Source organism: Saimiri boliviensis, chromosome 14 (assembly GCF_048565385.1).
Source record: "Saimiri boliviensis isolate mSaiBol1 chromosome 14, mSaiBol1.pri, whole genome shotgun sequence".
Classification (NCBI taxonomy): Eukaryota; Metazoa; Chordata; class Mammalia; order Primates; family Cebidae; genus Saimiri; species Saimiri boliviensis.
The window spans coordinates 61,886,244-61,902,999 of record NC_133462.1 but is presented as its reverse complement, the minus strand read 5'-3'; the positions used below and the strand labels follow the sequence as shown (position 1 = coordinate 61,902,999).

General features: G+C 53.4%; 1 protein-coding gene across 4 annotated transcripts in view; it reads left to right on the top strand.

Annotated features, from left to right (window-relative positions):
* Nucleotides 1-16,756, top strand: part of LAMB3 (laminin subunit beta 3) — a 176,429-nt gene that overhangs the window by 156,328 nt on the left and 3,345 nt on the right. For all 4 annotated transcript variants that reach the window (XM_074385119.1, XM_074385118.1, XM_003930407.4 and 1 more), the window contains 11 exons: nucleotides 4,925-5,121; nucleotides 5,522-5,633; nucleotides 6,471-6,849; nucleotides 8,719-8,879; nucleotides 9,006-9,226; nucleotides 9,552-9,749; nucleotides 10,049-10,193; nucleotides 13,993-14,200; nucleotides 14,606-14,747; nucleotides 15,048-15,224; nucleotides 16,388-16,541. In XM_074385119.1, the coding sequence (XP_074241220.1) occupies nucleotides 4,925-5,121; nucleotides 5,522-5,633; nucleotides 6,471-6,849; nucleotides 8,719-8,879; nucleotides 9,006-9,226; nucleotides 9,552-9,749; nucleotides 10,049-10,193; nucleotides 13,993-14,200; nucleotides 14,606-14,747; nucleotides 15,048-15,224; nucleotides 16,388-16,541 (2,094 nt within the window). The remainder of the gene's footprint in view (nucleotides 1-4,924; nucleotides 5,122-5,521; nucleotides 5,634-6,470; nucleotides 6,850-8,718; nucleotides 8,880-9,005; nucleotides 9,227-9,551; nucleotides 9,750-10,048; nucleotides 10,194-13,992; nucleotides 14,201-14,605; nucleotides 14,748-15,047; nucleotides 15,225-16,387; nucleotides 16,542-16,756) is intronic.

Below are 16,756 nucleotides of genomic sequence, written 5' to 3'. Positions count from 1 at the left end.
AGTCTTTTGTATGTTGTAAGCAACTGTCAGCCATTTCCGTGGCCAGCAGTAGGTCATCTACATACTGGAGCAAGGTGCAGTCTGGATGACTGGCCCAAAAAGGCGTTAGGTCCCATTGGAGAGCATCTCCAAAAGGGGTGGGAGAATTTTTGAGCCCCTGGGGTAATTGGGTCCAAGTAAGCTGGGTAGTATCTCCCGAGTTTGGATCTGTCCATTCAAAAGCAAAGATTGGCTGGCTGTTAGGGGCCAGAGGGATGGCAAATAAAGCATCCTTCAAGTCCAAGACAGTGTATACTGTCTGGTTTGGTGGGAGTAGGCTGAGAAGGGTGTACGGGTTTGGGACAGTCGGATGGACAGTGACTGTTCGCTTGTTGACCTCTCATAAATCCTGGACTGGCTGATGGTCATTGGTGCCAGGCATTTTTACTGGCAGGAACAGAGTATTCAGGCCAATTTGCACAGTCTTAAAATATTTGCCTGCAGTAGTCGCTGGATATGGGGACTTATGCCTTCCCTGGCCTTTTGGCTCATGGGGTACTGCTTTACTTGTACCAGTAGAGCTGTGGCCAATAGTTCTATAGTTATGGGGGGATGGTGTTTTGCCAGTCTTGGGGGGTTTGATTCTGCCCAAACATGGAGAGACTGGGCCTGTGATTCCAACATAAGGGAGTCATTCTCTGAGGCCGTGGTTGGGGAGCTTAGAACCAGGAGATATTCCTCTGACAACGGGGTTGTTACTAAGAGGTGGGTGGTTGATGAGTCCTGGTTCTTAAAGGTTAGGTGTGTTTCCTGAGTTGACAAAGCGATAGAGGCTTGCAGTTTATGGAGTAGGTCTCTTCCCATCGGGGATATGGGCGCTCGGGGACTACCAGAAAGGAATGAGTTACTTTTTTGTGTCCTAAATTTACTTCTCGGGTTTGCGTGACTGGGTATTTGCAAACAATTCCTGTGGCTCCTTGAACTGCCACTTTTGTATTAGTGACTTGGCCCAAAGGTGCTTTTAATACCAAGCGTTCTGCTCTGGTGTCAATTAAAAATTTTACAGGGTGACCACTACTGTGGCGGTAACCATGCGCTCCTGGGGGCCAAGCGAAAATGAGTCCTGGCTCCGTCAATCTTCTAGCTCCTCCACGGCTAGGAGTGTCTTTATTCTCGGTTTCTCTCTTAGGGGACATTAATTTTTCCAGTGTCCAGTTTGTCTGCAGTAAGCACACTGATCCCACTGTAGTGGGGTTTGGGCCCCCAACTGATGATGGCCCTTGTCTTTCTTGTTGATTTGTTGGGAAGGGGGTCTCCACCATGTCTCCTGGAGGGCAGTCACCAAAATTTTTACCTATCTCTTGGAAGCTTTGTCAGCAGCATTTTCTCTGCTATCAGACACCTTCTGGGCTATTTCTAGAAGTTGTGTGAGGTTCATGCCACTAAATCCTTCTAATTTTTGTAATTTTTTCTGGATGTCTGGGGCTGCCTGAGCCACAAAAGCCAAATTTAAAGCACAGCTATTTTGGGGAGCAGCTGGATCAAATGGGGTGTAAATGCGAGAGGCCTCCTGGAGACGTCCCAAGAATGTCCCAGGAGACTCATCAGCCCCCTGGACCGCTTCTGTGGTCTTGGATAAATTCATGGGTTTTCATGCAACTCCCTGAATGCCCGTGAGTAGATGCCAGTGAAAGTTGTCCTAAGCCTGCCTCCACCCCGAGGAACTGGGTTCCCAATTTGGTCTGCTGGTAGGGAAGACTTCCTCCAACTGGTCTCTGGCTTCCTCTTCAGTGGAGGAGAGAAAACGCTTTTGCGCTTCTCTGGGGATGTGGTTCCTCTCCTCCGTGGTAAAAAGGGTGAGGAGGATTTGCTGACAGTTGTCCCAGGTAGGATGATGAGTCTGAAGTATGGATTCCACCAGAGAGGTCAGAGCCAGGGGTTTTTCAGAAAACGGCAGGCTCTGAGCTTTTCAGTTACACAAGTTAGAGGTGGAAATGGGACATAAACCAAAAATGGGGTTGATAGCTCACCACCAGCCAGAGGCGGAGCTTCCCTTAGGGGGAGAGGGGGTAACCTCCTCTCCCTGTCATGACCAGAGTCTGAAAGCTATAGGCGGTGATGCGGCAGGGGGAACAGAAGAAGTAATAGTAGGCGACCCTGTTGGGGCTGGTGGGTCATAAGGTGGGGGAAGGAGGGGAAGAACTTTATCATTCTCAGATGGAGGCAGAACTGGAGGGGCTGCAGCTGAAGAGGGCAGTGACCGAGTGGTGCAGTTAAGGAATATTTTAGAAACAGGATCTTGAGCCGCACAGGATCAGAGCCACCGCAGTGAGTTAAGAACCAAGTGTAACCACTGATCAATATACGGGAACCGGTCGGTGGGGGGCGGGGGGCCTGGATTTCCTGTAACTGCCATCCAAACAGCCTGGACCACATTAGGGTCCAGTAACCCTGTGTCCACCCACTCCACATTAAAAGTTGGCCATTCTAGTTTACACTGAGTGTGGAGTCCGCCTTTTGAGAGGTGAACTCCGTAATCACCTGTGAAACCCAGGGAGAAGTTTTAAAGCATACATTGTAAAGGAGTAGGTGGCTGAGGATGGGAACGGGAGGGTGCATTTCCCATCTTGGCTTACAAGAGAAAATCATACCCAACATGGGCAGAAATTCTCAGCCAGGAGGGGATAGTTGAGAGCACCTACAAGCCAGAAGGATTATAACCAAAACGAACAAAAAGGGTCAGGGCTAAAGCTGCTTGCCACATGGAAGAATCAGATGAAATACCGGACTGACGTCTGCCTTCCTCTGCGTCTGTAACCAAGGTACCTCTGGTGCTTCCACTCGTCAAAAGCCTTGAGTTCGAATTTTGCTCTCTCAGTGAGGGGAGAGAGGAGAGCCGTAAGGGCCATGTCCTGCAGTATCTGTCCCAGGTGAGAATGAGGGATTTCAGTGGCACGGGGCATGGACGGGGTCTGAGGGGGTATTTGGTATTAGATTGCAGGTCTGCCGGGTGCCATTCACTGGGAAGGGCTAGGAAGGAGTTTAGAAGAGCGAGAGCTCGCCTTACACATGACTCAGCAGGCCTGAGGCGGCTGGGAAAAGTGTTTGGGCGGCAGAGCAGGTGTGCCAGCAGCCAGGGGTGGCTGTCTTGGATCCACCACCTATTCACGGGGCAGCCAGACGTTTGGCCGGGGACGGTGACAGTCCACCTGCCAGCAGTCTCTATGGTGCCAGAACTTCCAGTCAATAAGGGGTGAGGGTCACAATCTAATCCATAGCAGCACTTAATGGTTTTGAAACAGTACAGACAATTTTTGGATGACCATCCTAGATGCCAGACAAGAGCCACTGTCGCAGGGGGCAGGAGGTGTCTACCGATAGTAGAGAAAACGTTTCTCCCCAGCTGCCTGGGACAATATCAGCTGCCAGACATATGACACTAAGACAGAGGACACACAAATGGGGAAGGGGTACCCCATGAGGGACCACTCAGATGTCCTCCTGGCCGCTTCCCTTACAGGAATTTAGGTGCCTCTTAGCATCGGCGGGTCAGTATAAACCCATGACAAGGATGGGGTCTGAGTGGCGCCCGATACCACCCTAAGCCATATGAGGTCACCACGGACACGCAGGTGGGGGTCCTCTCAGACTCCGTAGTTGTTCACCGTGGAGCCACAAATTGGAGATCCAAGGGCAGGCCCTTGGCCTCCTCATTGAATCTACACATGCACACAGACACTCATTCAGAGGCTAATACAGTTGTCATTAACCAGACAAATTCAGTGACCTGTGGTCCTATCCTCCAGCATCCTGGGTTTTGGACAGGATCGATGAAGGGGTGCCCCTGTCAGGGCTTGTCCCTTCCAGAAACCATAAACCAGACAGAGCAGAGTCATATCTGATTTGCCTTCCTGCGACCTGAGACAATGGACTTGGTGCCAAATTTTGTGGGCAGCAGTGGCGGTCAGTCTGTTCCGCTCTGGAGACGGTGACCTACGGGGCCCTGGAACGTCTCAGGGGGCACCTCCCCTATAGTTCGCCGTTCATCTGGGGAGGTCTGGAGTGAGCCCTGTCTGTGCCCGGTGGTGATATAATATCTTGCTGGGGCCTCCAAATGTTAAACCCCAGCGAGTTTAAACAGAGGCACCATGCACTGAGTTTGTTGAGAGTCCACTTTTAATGGCCGGCGTCTGAGAGTCACCTAGAGGTCAAACATCTCGGCCATGAACAAAGGGCGGTCAACATTTTTATACCAGTTTAGGGTCGGGGGTGGTGAGCAGATTATTACAGAAGCAGAAGGAGCAGGTTAGGGGACGCTGGGGGATGCCTTACAACAAATTCTATTTAAAGTTGTTTTTAACTCAGGATGTGGGGTAGGCGCTTACACACAGTTGCAGGTACAAGATGTATGAGCCAGTGGGCCCTGTTTCTCAGAAACTGGTTACAAAGATGTCAGGTATCTCAGGCCACAAGCTCTCAGAACAGAATACCCTACATAGCTCAGGGTGGGCAAAATGGAGTTAGTAGGATTGCTTAAAATGTATTCATTACAGCCAAGCTCAAGCTAGGGTATTTCAAAATCCCATTGCAGGGTAGACAGAGGGAGTGTGCCCAGGCAGTCCTGGGTGTGCAAGGAGTCTAGACTTCTTGCCCTCTTCCCTAGAGCCAGCTGCTGTGCCACTGGCGTCCAGCAGGTGGCAGCACAGGCCCGGGTGGGGAGCTGGGACTGAGTCAGCCAGATGGAGGGTGGGCAGGCGGGTGCTGAGCTGCAAGGTGGCTGGAACTGGTGTAACAGCGCAGGGGTCCTGTGAGTCAGCCATGTCATCTTCCGGGAATGGCCCTGCCCAGTTCTTTTCCCAGGCGGGGCCCCTCCCTAGATGTGTGTCCTCTGGGGGTGAGTTTTTTGTGGTGTGTGCCCCTGAGCTCAGCAGCTCTCCTCCTGCAGGCTGTGACTGTAGCATCCTGGGGTCCCGGAGGGACATGCCGTGTGACGAGGAGAGTGGGCGCTGCCTGTGTCTGCCCAACGTGGTGGGCTCCAAATGTGACCAGTGTGGTCCCTACCACTGGAAGCTGGCCAGTGGCCAGGGCTGTGAGCCATGTGCCTGCGACTTGCACAACTCCCTCAGCCCCCAGTGCAACCAGGTACGAAGTGAGGGTGGCTCCGGGGCCCTCAGTGGGAGAGGGGTCCTCCACACAAGCCTCTCTGCTGCCCCTCCGTGCTGCCCTTCTGGGCCTCTCCCCCGTCAGGCTGGGCTGCTTCTGTCCCCATTATCCTTTGGGGAAGCCACCAGTTGTCCCTCCGTCTGTGGCTCTTGGCTGTCAGTAATACCATATGCACCACACCTTCTGAAGGGCCCCTCTGGGCCTTGACTTCAAGGCTCATCTCTGAGTGGGAGCCCTTGCTTTGTGAGCGCAGGAGCTCTGGAGGTGGTCGCGAGCCCTGGATTCTACCTGTGGACTGAGAATCTGGGACTCAGTCCCTCACACCAGGTAAGGCAGAGGCTGTGAGGCAGGGTCCACTGACGTTGCTCTCCCCACGCAGTTCACAGGGCAGTGCCCCTGTCGGGAAGGCTATGGTGGCCTGACGTGTAGTGCTGCAGCCATCCGCCGGTGTCCAGACCGGACCTACGGAGACGCGGCCACAGGATGCCGAGGTACGTGCTCAAAGCCTGGGGGACGCTGAGGCTGCGGGGGCCAAGCACATGGTGGGCACGTGGTGGGGCGTGTGGGTCTGCAGCAGGGCAGGACGTCCCGTATCGGTGCCTGCGGTGTGGACCTGGGCAGCCCTGTGAGTGCACACGCTCCAGCCAGTTGGCGTGGCCTGTAAGCCCCTGAAACAGGCCTGTGCCCTGCTGTCCCTGTGTTCCCATGACATGCCGGTTGCTTTCCTCCCCACTTCCCTGAGAAAGGGAGTATTTCCCAGAAGCCATCTCCAGGGCAGCAGCAAGAAGGGGCGGCTGTTTTTTCCCTCTTCATAGAGAGAGGAAGGGAGTTCTGAGGGGGAAAAGCTGTCATTTCCCATGACGTCAGTTTGATGTCACCAGAGGCACACAGGCCTTCAAGTGTGCAGACGGGATTCTGGCCCCAGCTCTGCCCCTGCCTTGCTGAGTGGCTTTGAGGGAGCTGCTTCCCCTCTTTAGACTCGGTTTCCTCCTTTGAGGAAGAGGCATGCTGTATTTAACCTCTCTGTCCCTCAGTTGCCTCATCTAGAAGAAGTGGGGAAACAGAATGGTAGCTCCCAGAGCGGCGTGAAGATCAAATGAGTTCGTGTGTGTGCGCGACTCTGAATGGTACCTGGCACGTGGCAGCTGCCAAGTAAGCGTTGGCCTTCACTGCAGCTGTTACCTTGGTTTTTATTCTGGCTGTGACTTCTGTTATTCTAAGTCGTGTAGAAAGAGCCTCAGGTCCGACCCCTTCTTCAGGGCTCTCCCCGGCAGCCACGTCTCTCTCTTCCTGACCCCATCACTAACTGTCATTTTTCTTGGCTCTAGCCTGTGACTGTGACTTCCGGGGAACCGAGGGCCCGGGCTGCGACAAGGCATCGGGCCGCTGTCTCTGCCGCCCTGGCTTGACCGGGCCCCGCTGTGACCAGTGCCAGCGAGGCTACTGCGACCGCTACCCGGCGTGCGTGGCCTGCCACCCTTGCTTCCAGACCTATGATGCGACCCTCCGGGAGCAGGCCCTGCGCCTTGGCAGCCTCCGCAATACCACCACCAGCCTGTGGTCCGGGCCGGGGCTGGAGGACCCTGGCCTGGCCTCCCGCATGCTAGATGCGCAGAATAAGATCGAGCAGATCCGAGCAGTTCTTAGCAGCGCCACGGTCACAGAGCAGGACGTGGCTCAGGTGGCCAGTGCCATCCTCTCCCTCAGGTAATTCCCTTTCCCTGCCAAGCACATGGAAGGATTATCCCCCCTGGGTTCCCATACGGGGCACACTGATCCTTCCTTACATTTATACAGCACATTACCGTTTAAATGCGTTTTCATGGCACTCTCTCTTTCTTTTCTTTTCTTTTTTTTTTTTTTGAGACGGAGTTTCGCTCTTGTTACCCAGGCTGGAGTGCAATGGTGCGATCTTGGCTCACCGCAACCTCCACCTCCTGGGTTCAGGCAATTCTCCTGCCTCAGCCTCCTGAGTAGCTGGGATTACAGGCACACACCACCATGTCCAGTTGATTTTTTTGTATTTTTAATAGAGACAGGGTTTCACCATGTTGACCAGGATGATCTCGATCTCTTGACCTCGTGATCCACCTGCCTCGGCCTCCCAAAGTGCTGGGATTACAGGCTTGAGCCACCGCGCCCGGCGGCACTCTCTCTTTCAACCATCACAACCGTCCTGTGAGGTTGGTGTGGTTTTGCAGATGAGAAAACAGGCAGAGATGGTGATGTGCCAGAGCCACGTGGCCACAGAAGCGCAGAGCTGAGACTCAGAACACAGCCCAGGAGCCCAAGCCCAGCGCTGTTTCAAGTGCCCAGTGCTGCCTGTGGGAGAGTCAGCTCTGGATTAGTCACCCTGGCAGAGGGCATCCGAGAGGCAGGGGCTCTAAAAATAACTCACATGTGCCTTTGGAATGCAAGTGGTCCCACCCACACCCCCACCCCACCAGCAGAGGCACCTTCTTAGTGAGACTCTGTTCTGGAGCTTCTATAATTAGTTTGCATTCCCTGAGCACTGGCTTTCTGATGGTGCACAGAGCCATCCAGGTGTGTGAGTGGCAGGGAGGGAAAAGGCAGCCTGACAAGAATGAAAAAGGAGGCTCCGTGACTTTGCGATGAGCTAGAGCTTCTAGCTGGGGGCTTGGGCAGAGGCAGTCAAGCAAATATTAGGGTTCATTCATTCATTCTTTTTTCTTTCATTCATTCACTTTACATAATTTTAGAGCATCTTTCATGAACCAAGCATTGCACAAAGCACTGGGGATATTGAAATTAATATGGCATAGTCTTTGCCCTCAAGAAGCTCGCATTGGGGAGAATGATGTATAAATGGTAAACTATAATGTGATGCATGTGTTAATGTGTCATGGCAGGCTTCAGGCTTCACAGAGGTGCCTTCTTACCTAAGTCAGATTTGGGCAGTCAGTCCACCAGGTCCAGTAGGTTGGAAACGCAGGCATGGTGGGGCGTTCCGTGGAACTGCATTCTGTGCCTGATCAAAGCCTAGAGGTGCAGAATGTGAGGCTTGGAGGAGGGAGCTGGTGGTTGGGTTGGTGGAGCTGCAAAGGGTATGGGGAGAGAGGACTCTCTAAGAGCTCAGTGCCCATGGGCCTGGGAGGAGAACCCTGAGCCTCCTTTAGGGGTGGCTGGGGATGACCAGCTGGCAGCAGTGATGGGGTCTGGAGCTGAGTGGGAGGTGTGGACTGCGGAAGAGATTTTGGAGCCGCAGCTGTGCAGGTGGTGGCTGAAGCCAGCCTGTAGAGAGTGAAGGAGGAGAGCATCAGGGCAGTGCTCCTCATGGAAGCCAGGAGCTGGAAGAGGGGGAGGATAATTGGGAATGTTGGGTCTCAGAAGTCAAGGGAGGAGAGTGTTTTGGCTCCACCCACAGGTAGACAGAGAAAGGTGGTGCTGGCCGCCAACCTCTGTCCCGCGGAAGCTGCTTAGCCTGTGGATTCTCTGTTCTGTCGCCTTTGCTCAAGGCCTCTGTTCTCACTCAGTAGCAGTTTCTCTAAGGGGATGGCAGCTCTGGGGAGGCAACACTCCTCCTATATTGTAGTGTAAGCTCCTCTCCCTTTTCAGGCGAACTCTCCAGGGCCTGCAGCCGGATCTGCCCCTAGAGGAGGAAACGTTGTCCCTCCCGGGAGACCTGGAGAGTCTGGACAGAAGCTTCAATGGTCTCCTCATTATGTATCAGAGGAAGAGGGAGCAGTTTGAAAAACTAAGCAGTGCTGATCCTTCAGGTGAGGAGAGGGACACCCAGACAGCTCCGGGCATGGGCACTGTCGTGGCCCTGGGCACGCCACCCCCTCTCCCTCCTGCTCCTCCTTCATCTCCATTCCCCGCTCTTCTCATTCTGCTGGCCATAGGAGCCTTCCGGATGCTGACCACAGCCTCTGAGCAGTCAGCCCGGGCCGCTCAGCAGGTCTCCGACAGCTCACACCTTTTGCACCAGCTCAGGAACAGCCGGAGAGAGGCAGAGAGGCTGCAACAGCAGGCGGGAGGAGGAGGAGGCGCCGGCGGCCCCCAGCTTGAGGCCCTGAGGCTGGGGCTGTCTTCCTTGCCTGACCTGACACCCACCTTCAACAAGGTGACTTGAGGCATGGAGTCCCACTTCCTGGAGCCCCTTCCCCAGCTTGTCACACGCGAACGGCTGCTGCCTGCTTCCCATTAGGGCAGACGTGCGTCTGTGAGAACCCCACTCCCACAGCCATTCTGACCCTTGTGCTGCTCACTGTGAGCTCAGTAGTTGCCAAGGAAACCAGTTTCTGGTGCTCGGTTGTCACGGAGATGTCTGGCTGTTTCTGGTGCTCGGTTGTCGTGGCGATGTCTGGCTGTTGGTTTCCCAGGTGTGGGGTGGGATTGGTTATTGAGGGGCTTTGGGTAGCCTCTTTGACACCTGCATTTCTCCACAGCTCTGTGGCGGTTCCAGGCAGTTAGCTTGCACCCCAGAATCATGCCCTGGTGAGCTGTGTCCCCAAGACAACAGCACAGCCTGTGGGTCCCACTGCAAGGGTGTCCTTCCCAGGGCCAGTGGGGCCTTTTGGACAGCAGGGCAGGTGGCTGAGCAGCTGCGGGTCTTCAATGCCCAGCTCCAGCAGACCAGGCAGATGGTAAGTGCGGCCGAGGCATGGTGGGCACAGGCGGGAAGAGGCAGACGGGATAGAGTGCCTGGGCAAGTCAGAGTTCCCATTTTACACTAAAGCCCAGAGACATTAGGCGATCTGCTCAAGGTGCCACAGCAAGTGTAAGATAGTTCTTTTTCTTTTACTGGACATCCACATCTAAACTGGGTCGGTTATAAATGCTTCCTAGGTAGGTCTTGGCATAGAGGATGAGCCACAGAATCTTGGGGCTGCTGAGACGTTCCGTTGGGGCCTTACCCCTTCTGACCTAGCATGTGTGTCAACAGATTAGGGCAGCCGAGGAATCTGCCTCACAGATTCAGTCCACTGCCCAGCGCCTGGAGACCCAGATGAGCACCAGCCGCTCCCAGATGGAGGAAGACATCAGACGCACACGGCTCCTCATCCAGCAGGTCCGGGATTTCCTCACAGGTGAGCCTGGGTCCACCACCACCTTGGCTGCTGTTCCACTCCCACCTGTCCCTCATTCCCACATTCAGCCTGCCCTCCCTCCCCGCAGGCCGGCAACACCTTGCTCCAGGCCTCCTCCTCTGTCGGCACCATGGCCATAACCTTCCTGTTCTCCCGTCTGCCCTTCCCCGCTTTCTCCGCTCCCTCGTGACCCATTCTCATTCTCAACATAACAGCTGAAGTAGCTCTTTTAAAATGTATAAGTCAGATCACATCTCACTCCTGCTTAAAGTCGCTCAGTGGCTTCACCTTGTTCTTGGAATGAGCTCTCAACTCCTACCATGCCTGCAGAGCCTGGCCTCTGTCCATCTCCTGGGAGTGACCTTGGACTCCTGTCTGCTTTGCTCACTGGCTGTCCTTGAACGTCTCAGGCTCTTGCCTGCTTCAGGGGTATTTATTTGCTCTTTCTCTGCCTGGAATCCTCCTTCCAGGGTTGCTGCTTCTTGTCCTCTGGGTCATCTCTCCAGAGAGATGTTCCCTGACTATCTGATCTGGTGTCCCCCGTCCTCTCCCATTCCCCTTCGGTGTCTTACCTTCCTCTCACTACTCACCCTCATTCAGTTGTCTACAAGTGGATTGTCACTCCACTAGAATGGGAACGCTGGGAGGGCAAGGATGGTTGTCTGTCTTCTTGACCACTGTATCACCAGGCCAGACACAGAAAGGCGTCTTACACTGGTGGCATGAATGAATGAACCAGATCCCCTTCCTCACTGCTCTGGGGAGTGAGGAAGGGCGGTGCAATGGAAAGATCCCTAAACAGGACCCAGGAGACTCAGATGACATTGGGCAGGCTGCTTTTCTCTTTGCCTCATCTTTTGCTTCTATAAACAGGGACGGTAGTATTTCACAAGTTTATTCTGAGACTCAAATAACTGATGTAAAATGTGTTTTGAAAAAGGAAAGGTACCTCAGGAACAAGAGTTGATATTGTTAGATTTCTGGTTCCTGCCAGGAAATTTGCCTGGCTGGAAGCCCAGTTAATACAAGCCCAGGGCTTGGTGTAATGACAGTGGCTCTTCTTGCTACTATTAGAGTGTTTTTGTCCCAGATAGGCGAAAGTCCCCTCCTGAGTGCAGATGGCAGGTCAGAGAGGAACAGGAAAGTTCTTCTGAGGTCTCATGACTTGCATAAGGCCATGAAGCCCACACGGGTAGGGGTGGGGGGGAAATGTTACCTGGGGATGTAGGGATATTGTGCACAGGGGCAGGCAGGTCAAGGTGTGGGGCTTAGGCTCATGGATAAAGGAGTCTTACCCCAAGTCAAGTCCAGTGAGACTGAATGGCCACTTGTCCTACATTGATGTCAGCCAGGGCTCTGGCCTCAGCGGGTGGGAGGTGGGTTGGAATTCTCTCCTGCTGGATGCAGCCGAGGCTCACGTGAACTGGCAGGGAGCTGCCAGGCCACTTTTGTCCTCTCTCTTATACTTGTTTTCAGGTCAAGTCTTATGATAAGTCCAAGGTCAGAGAGAAGTGCCTGAGAGAGGCCTGGCCCCAGTCGGGGGGACCCAGGAAAATTTTAAGTAGTGGTGGGCTCAGACTCTGGTCTCCAGAGTCCTGGTGCAGAAGCCACTGAGAACTGGCTGCTGTTGGATGTAGGGTCATGGGTGGGAGGAAGAGTTGAAAGTCTGTGGAGAGAGGAAGAAACACTGCCTTTCCCAGTTCTTCAGACAGAATTGACAAAATGAATAGTTCAGGCTTATTAAGTTCTAACTGAGTCCAGGCACTACTCCAAGCGCTTTGCATGTATTACCTCATTTATTCCTGACTACATGAGCTAAGTACTATTATTACTTCCACTTTGCACACAAGTAATCTAGGCACAGAGAGGTTCAGCAACTTGCCTAAAGGCATCTGACTTGGCAGTGGAGCCCGTAGGCTTCAAGCCTAATGGTCTGACTCTGTCATCCACACCCTATTGCGTGACGGCATGGACACACACATACATACACACATGCGAGCACACACAAACACACTCTGCAGCCTCTTGCCTTTGCAAATGTTCTTCTTCTCTCCGGATTGTCTCCCCTCTCCCACCTCTGCTGACCAGGCCAGCTCCTGCTCATCCTCTAGGAACCCTCCTAGGCATCCCACCCTCCAGGCAGCCTCCCTGGACCTATCAGATGTGCTGGGGGCCGCTCCCATGGCCATCCTGGCACCTGTGCTTACTCCACTCACTCAAAGCTGTACTTCCTAGTTTGTGTGCCTGTCTCCCATTGGATTTCCAGCTCCATAAAGGCAGGGACTGAGTTTAATTTGATCTGTAGGCTCAACTCCTTCCATGCTTTTGCTCAAAGCAGTAAATACTTACTGAGCCCATCCTGAGACCCAGAAGGCTCTGCAAGTGAGTGTCACTCGGATTGAGCCTGAGGGTGCAGCCGAAGTGGTGCAGAGTAAAGGAAGGGTCAGATCTAGGTGGGGATGTGCTCATCGTGGAAGGCTTTCTGGGGAAGGTGCATGTGAAGCCTTGTTTTGAGAAAAGGACTCTAGGACTCTAGGTTAGATGAGAGGTTGATGATCTCTATGAGGAAGGTCTTTATGAAAGCTTGTTGCTGGGATAAACCCGCTTAGTGAAACTCAACCGTAGTTATGCCTTGGGCTCCTGCAGTGTGCTGCTGCATGCAAGCCCCGAGGGACACAGCAATGAATAAGCATGGCTTCCTCCCTCCAGAGTGTCCTTTCTCGTGGCATGGGATGGGCAGGGAATGGGATCTGTGCTGTAAAAGCGAATTGAGAGAGATGGGGAGGAGATATCATCTCTGAACTTCTGATCTTACTCGCTGGTCCAGAGCTGGTTTGTAACAACTCTTGCCAATAGACTGTTTCCTGCTGTATCTTCAGGTTGGGGATTGATATTCCTTTTTCACAGATCAGGAAACTGAGCACAGAGGAACCGCTTGACTTGCCCAGGTGGCTTGAGTAGTAAAATAAGATCTGGACCTGGAGCCCTGTCAATCATTCATTCACCTGGACCTGGAGCTCTGTCAATCATTCATTCACTCTACACACACGAGGACTTCCAAGTGCCAGGCGCTGTGCCGGCGTCTGGGGATATAGCTCTGGACAAAACCCAGTCCCTGCCCTTATAGAGCTTACATTCTAGAGGAAAAGAGACCAAAAAGCCAGTTCCATGAGTACAGTGTTTGGCACATGCGCATACAAGTGCTGGAGAGAAAGATGAGGCGGGGAGGGAGGATAAGGTTTGCTACAGTCTAGGGTGGAGGTTGCAATTCTAGATGGGATGGCCAGGGTTGGCCTCCCTGTGAAGGTGACATTCCAGCAAAGATGTGATCATTCTTATTTGCTTTTGAAAAAAATGAGCCGTCTGGCCTGAGGGGGAGTGTAGGGAGGAGGTCTTTTTGCCAAGGAAGCAGCTCCAGTTTCTGGCCACTCTTCCCAATTTAGGGCTGATTGTGCATGTGCTGCAGACATTGTTCAGTACCAGCTGTCTGGCACCACCTCCTTCTCCCCAGCCCGCAGCTTCCTGTGGCACCAGACACTTAGTTGCCACAGCTGTGACGACACCCCTCCTCCTCCTCCCTCTGTAGCACGGAGCACAGGACAGTCATCTTACAGCATTCCCAGAAATTCACAGAGAATAGGCACCTGAGTCTGGTTGAGAGGGGGCAGCAGCCCCTTGGGACAGCATGGTAGAGTGGCCACCATGGGTGCCTTCCGTGAGTGCTGCTTAACCAGGAGAGGCGTCAGACCTTTGGGGAGGCTAGTGGGCTCCCACAATCTAATGCATGGTTGCCTTCCAGACCCTGGCACCGATGCAGCCACTATCCAGGAGGTCAGCGAGGCCGTGCTGGCCCTGCGGCTGCCCACAGACTCAGCTACTGTTCTGCAGAAGATGAGTGAGATCCAGGCCATTGCAGCCAGGCTCCCCAACGTGGACCTGGTACTGTCCCAGACCAAGCAGGACATCGCAAGGGCCCGCAGACTGCAGGCCGAGGCTGAGGAAGCCAGGTATGGCCTTGAGCCCTGAACTTCTCTCTGCCCAGGATTAGGCTGGCATTTTGCTCCTCAACCCTGTTTCTGGGAAAGGGGTGCAGAGGGCCGGGAGACAGGAGCGGGTGCTTACCATGGTGGGGAGTGGCACTCAGAGTCCAGAGTGCAAGTTAAACTTAGCTTGCATGACTGTGTCTTCTGCATTGGAAACTGTGTCCATAGGGTGTCTCAGGCATAACGTGAACATTCGTCATGTCTACCTCGTGGGGTCCTGGCCCGTCAAAGCTGCCGAGTTAGTACCCCTGGAGCTCTTGGGCTTGGCTGGGAAGGGTGTGCTTTTGGACTGTTGTGTGAGTTGACCCACGCATGGATTCACTGTTCACTGATTCTCTGTCTCCTCTCCCTCTTGCTTTTCTCACCCAGGAGCCGAGCCCACGCAGTGGAGGGCCAGGTGGAGGATGTGGTTGGGAACCTGCGGCAGGGCACAGTGGCACTGCAGGAGGCTCAGGACACCATGCAGGGCACCAGCCGCTCCCTTCGGCTTATCCAGGACAGGGTTGCTGAGGTGAGGCGTCGTGGCTTCCTCCACTCATATTTGGGAATAAACAGGAAAATTTAGGCACCAGGCATAGAAGATGCCAGAAAGGGACTAGATGAAACCTGAGGTGGAGTTCTAGAGGAGGGTAGCACGCTTTGGGCCTCAGAGTTTCTGGTCTTGTGGCAGAGATGCAGAAGGCAGGGGTGGGAGCTGGGCAGTTGTGGTGGTTCTGGTTGGAGAGGACTTTCACTGCCTGATGAGTTGGAGAAAAAATGGGGATGAACCCCACACCCACGAGACCCACCACACATGCCTCTTTCCACAAAGGTTCAGCAGGTACTGCGGCCAGCGGAAAAGCTGGTGACAAGCATGACCAAGCAGCTGGGTGACTTCTGGACACGGATGGAGGAGCTCCGCCACCAGGCCCGGCAGCAGGGGGCACAGGCAGTCCAGGCCCAGCAGCTTGCGGAAGGTGCCAGCCAGCAGGCAATGAGTGCCCAGAAGGTACAGAGAAGGCAGAGTTAGCTCAACCAATGCACAGCCAGTGAGGGTCCTGAGCAGGAGAGGACTTTGCACACTTTATAAGACCACAAACTCAAAAGCACTTAGAATGACAGAACCAGTCTCTGAATGAACCCGAACCTGGCCAAGCATCTGAATTCTCCCTTCACTGCCTTGGTATAGCTGGCTCAGGAACATTGGAGATGACCTAGGCCAGTCCCTCCCCACCCCCCCCTTTTTTTTTGAGATGGAGTCTTGCTCTGTCACCAGGCTGGAATGCAATGGCGTGATCTCAACTCACTGCAACCTCTACCTCCTGGGTTCATATGATTCCTCTGCTTCAGCCTCCCAAGTAGCTGGGACTACAAGTACGTGCCAGCATGCCCAGCTAATTTTTTGTATTTTAGTAGAGACAGGTTTTCACCATGTTGGCCATGATGGTCTCAATTTCCTGACCTTGTGATCTACCAGCCTCAGCCTCCCAAAGTGCTGGGATATTACAGCCCCTCTCCTTTTACAGATGGGGTGGTAACTTGTTCACAGACCTAAAACTCATCTACGAAGCAGATCCCCTGACACTGGATCCAGAGCTTGTCTCTTGGGTCCCCAGCCTGGGCAGATGCTATTTGCTTAGCCTAACCTGGGCTCCATGATTGTCACAAGTAGATGAGAGAGAAGATCAAAGAGCCCGTTCTCAGTGCCTCAGCACACTACCCACTTCCCCCACAGCCTGGAACATTGGCACTTTCTTTCTTTCTTTTCTTTTTTTTGTTTGAGACAGAGTTTCGCTTTTGTTGCCCAGGCTGGAGTGCAGTGGCATGATCTTGGCTCACTGAACGTGGGCACTTTCAATCCTGGCATAGCGACCAAGTTGCTATGTATACTATTAAGTGACAGCTTAATATTAACATACTATGATGTGACTGGTGTTGTGCTGGAAGTGAGGTGGGAAATGTCAAGAGCTGGAGATGGGAAGAGGGAAACATGGAAATTTAGGTCATAGTCTGTGGCTCAGGGGTTTTAACAGATAAAACCAATGCTATTGGGGGTTCATAGGAGGCGCCTTCCCACTGTATGTTGATTTGGGGGTTATTAAGTGCTTTGGCCACAGGCCTTTAGGACCTTGCATGATGACAATGACACTGAGACTGTTCTACCTTTTTCAGGGATTTGAGATAATAAAGCAAAAGTATGCTAAGCTGAAGGACCAGTTGGGTCGGAGTCCCATACTGGGTGAGCAGGGTGCCCGGATCCAGAGTGTGAAGACAGAGGCAGAGGAGCTGTTTGGGGAGACCATGGAGATGATGGACAGGATGAAAGGTGAGGGAATGGTTCAGGGGCATGGACTACTGGGCATCTGTGAAGGATGGTCCCACCCAACCCAAGGCTTCTGAAGCCCGTTCCCATAGCTGTGCTATGGGAGTGAGATCAAACTAGAGTTTTCTGGGCATCTAGTACATATGAGGCTGGGGAATGCAGAGATGTTCCCATGACTTGGCCTGCTCTCAAAAAGCTTGCAATTAATAGGACCATTT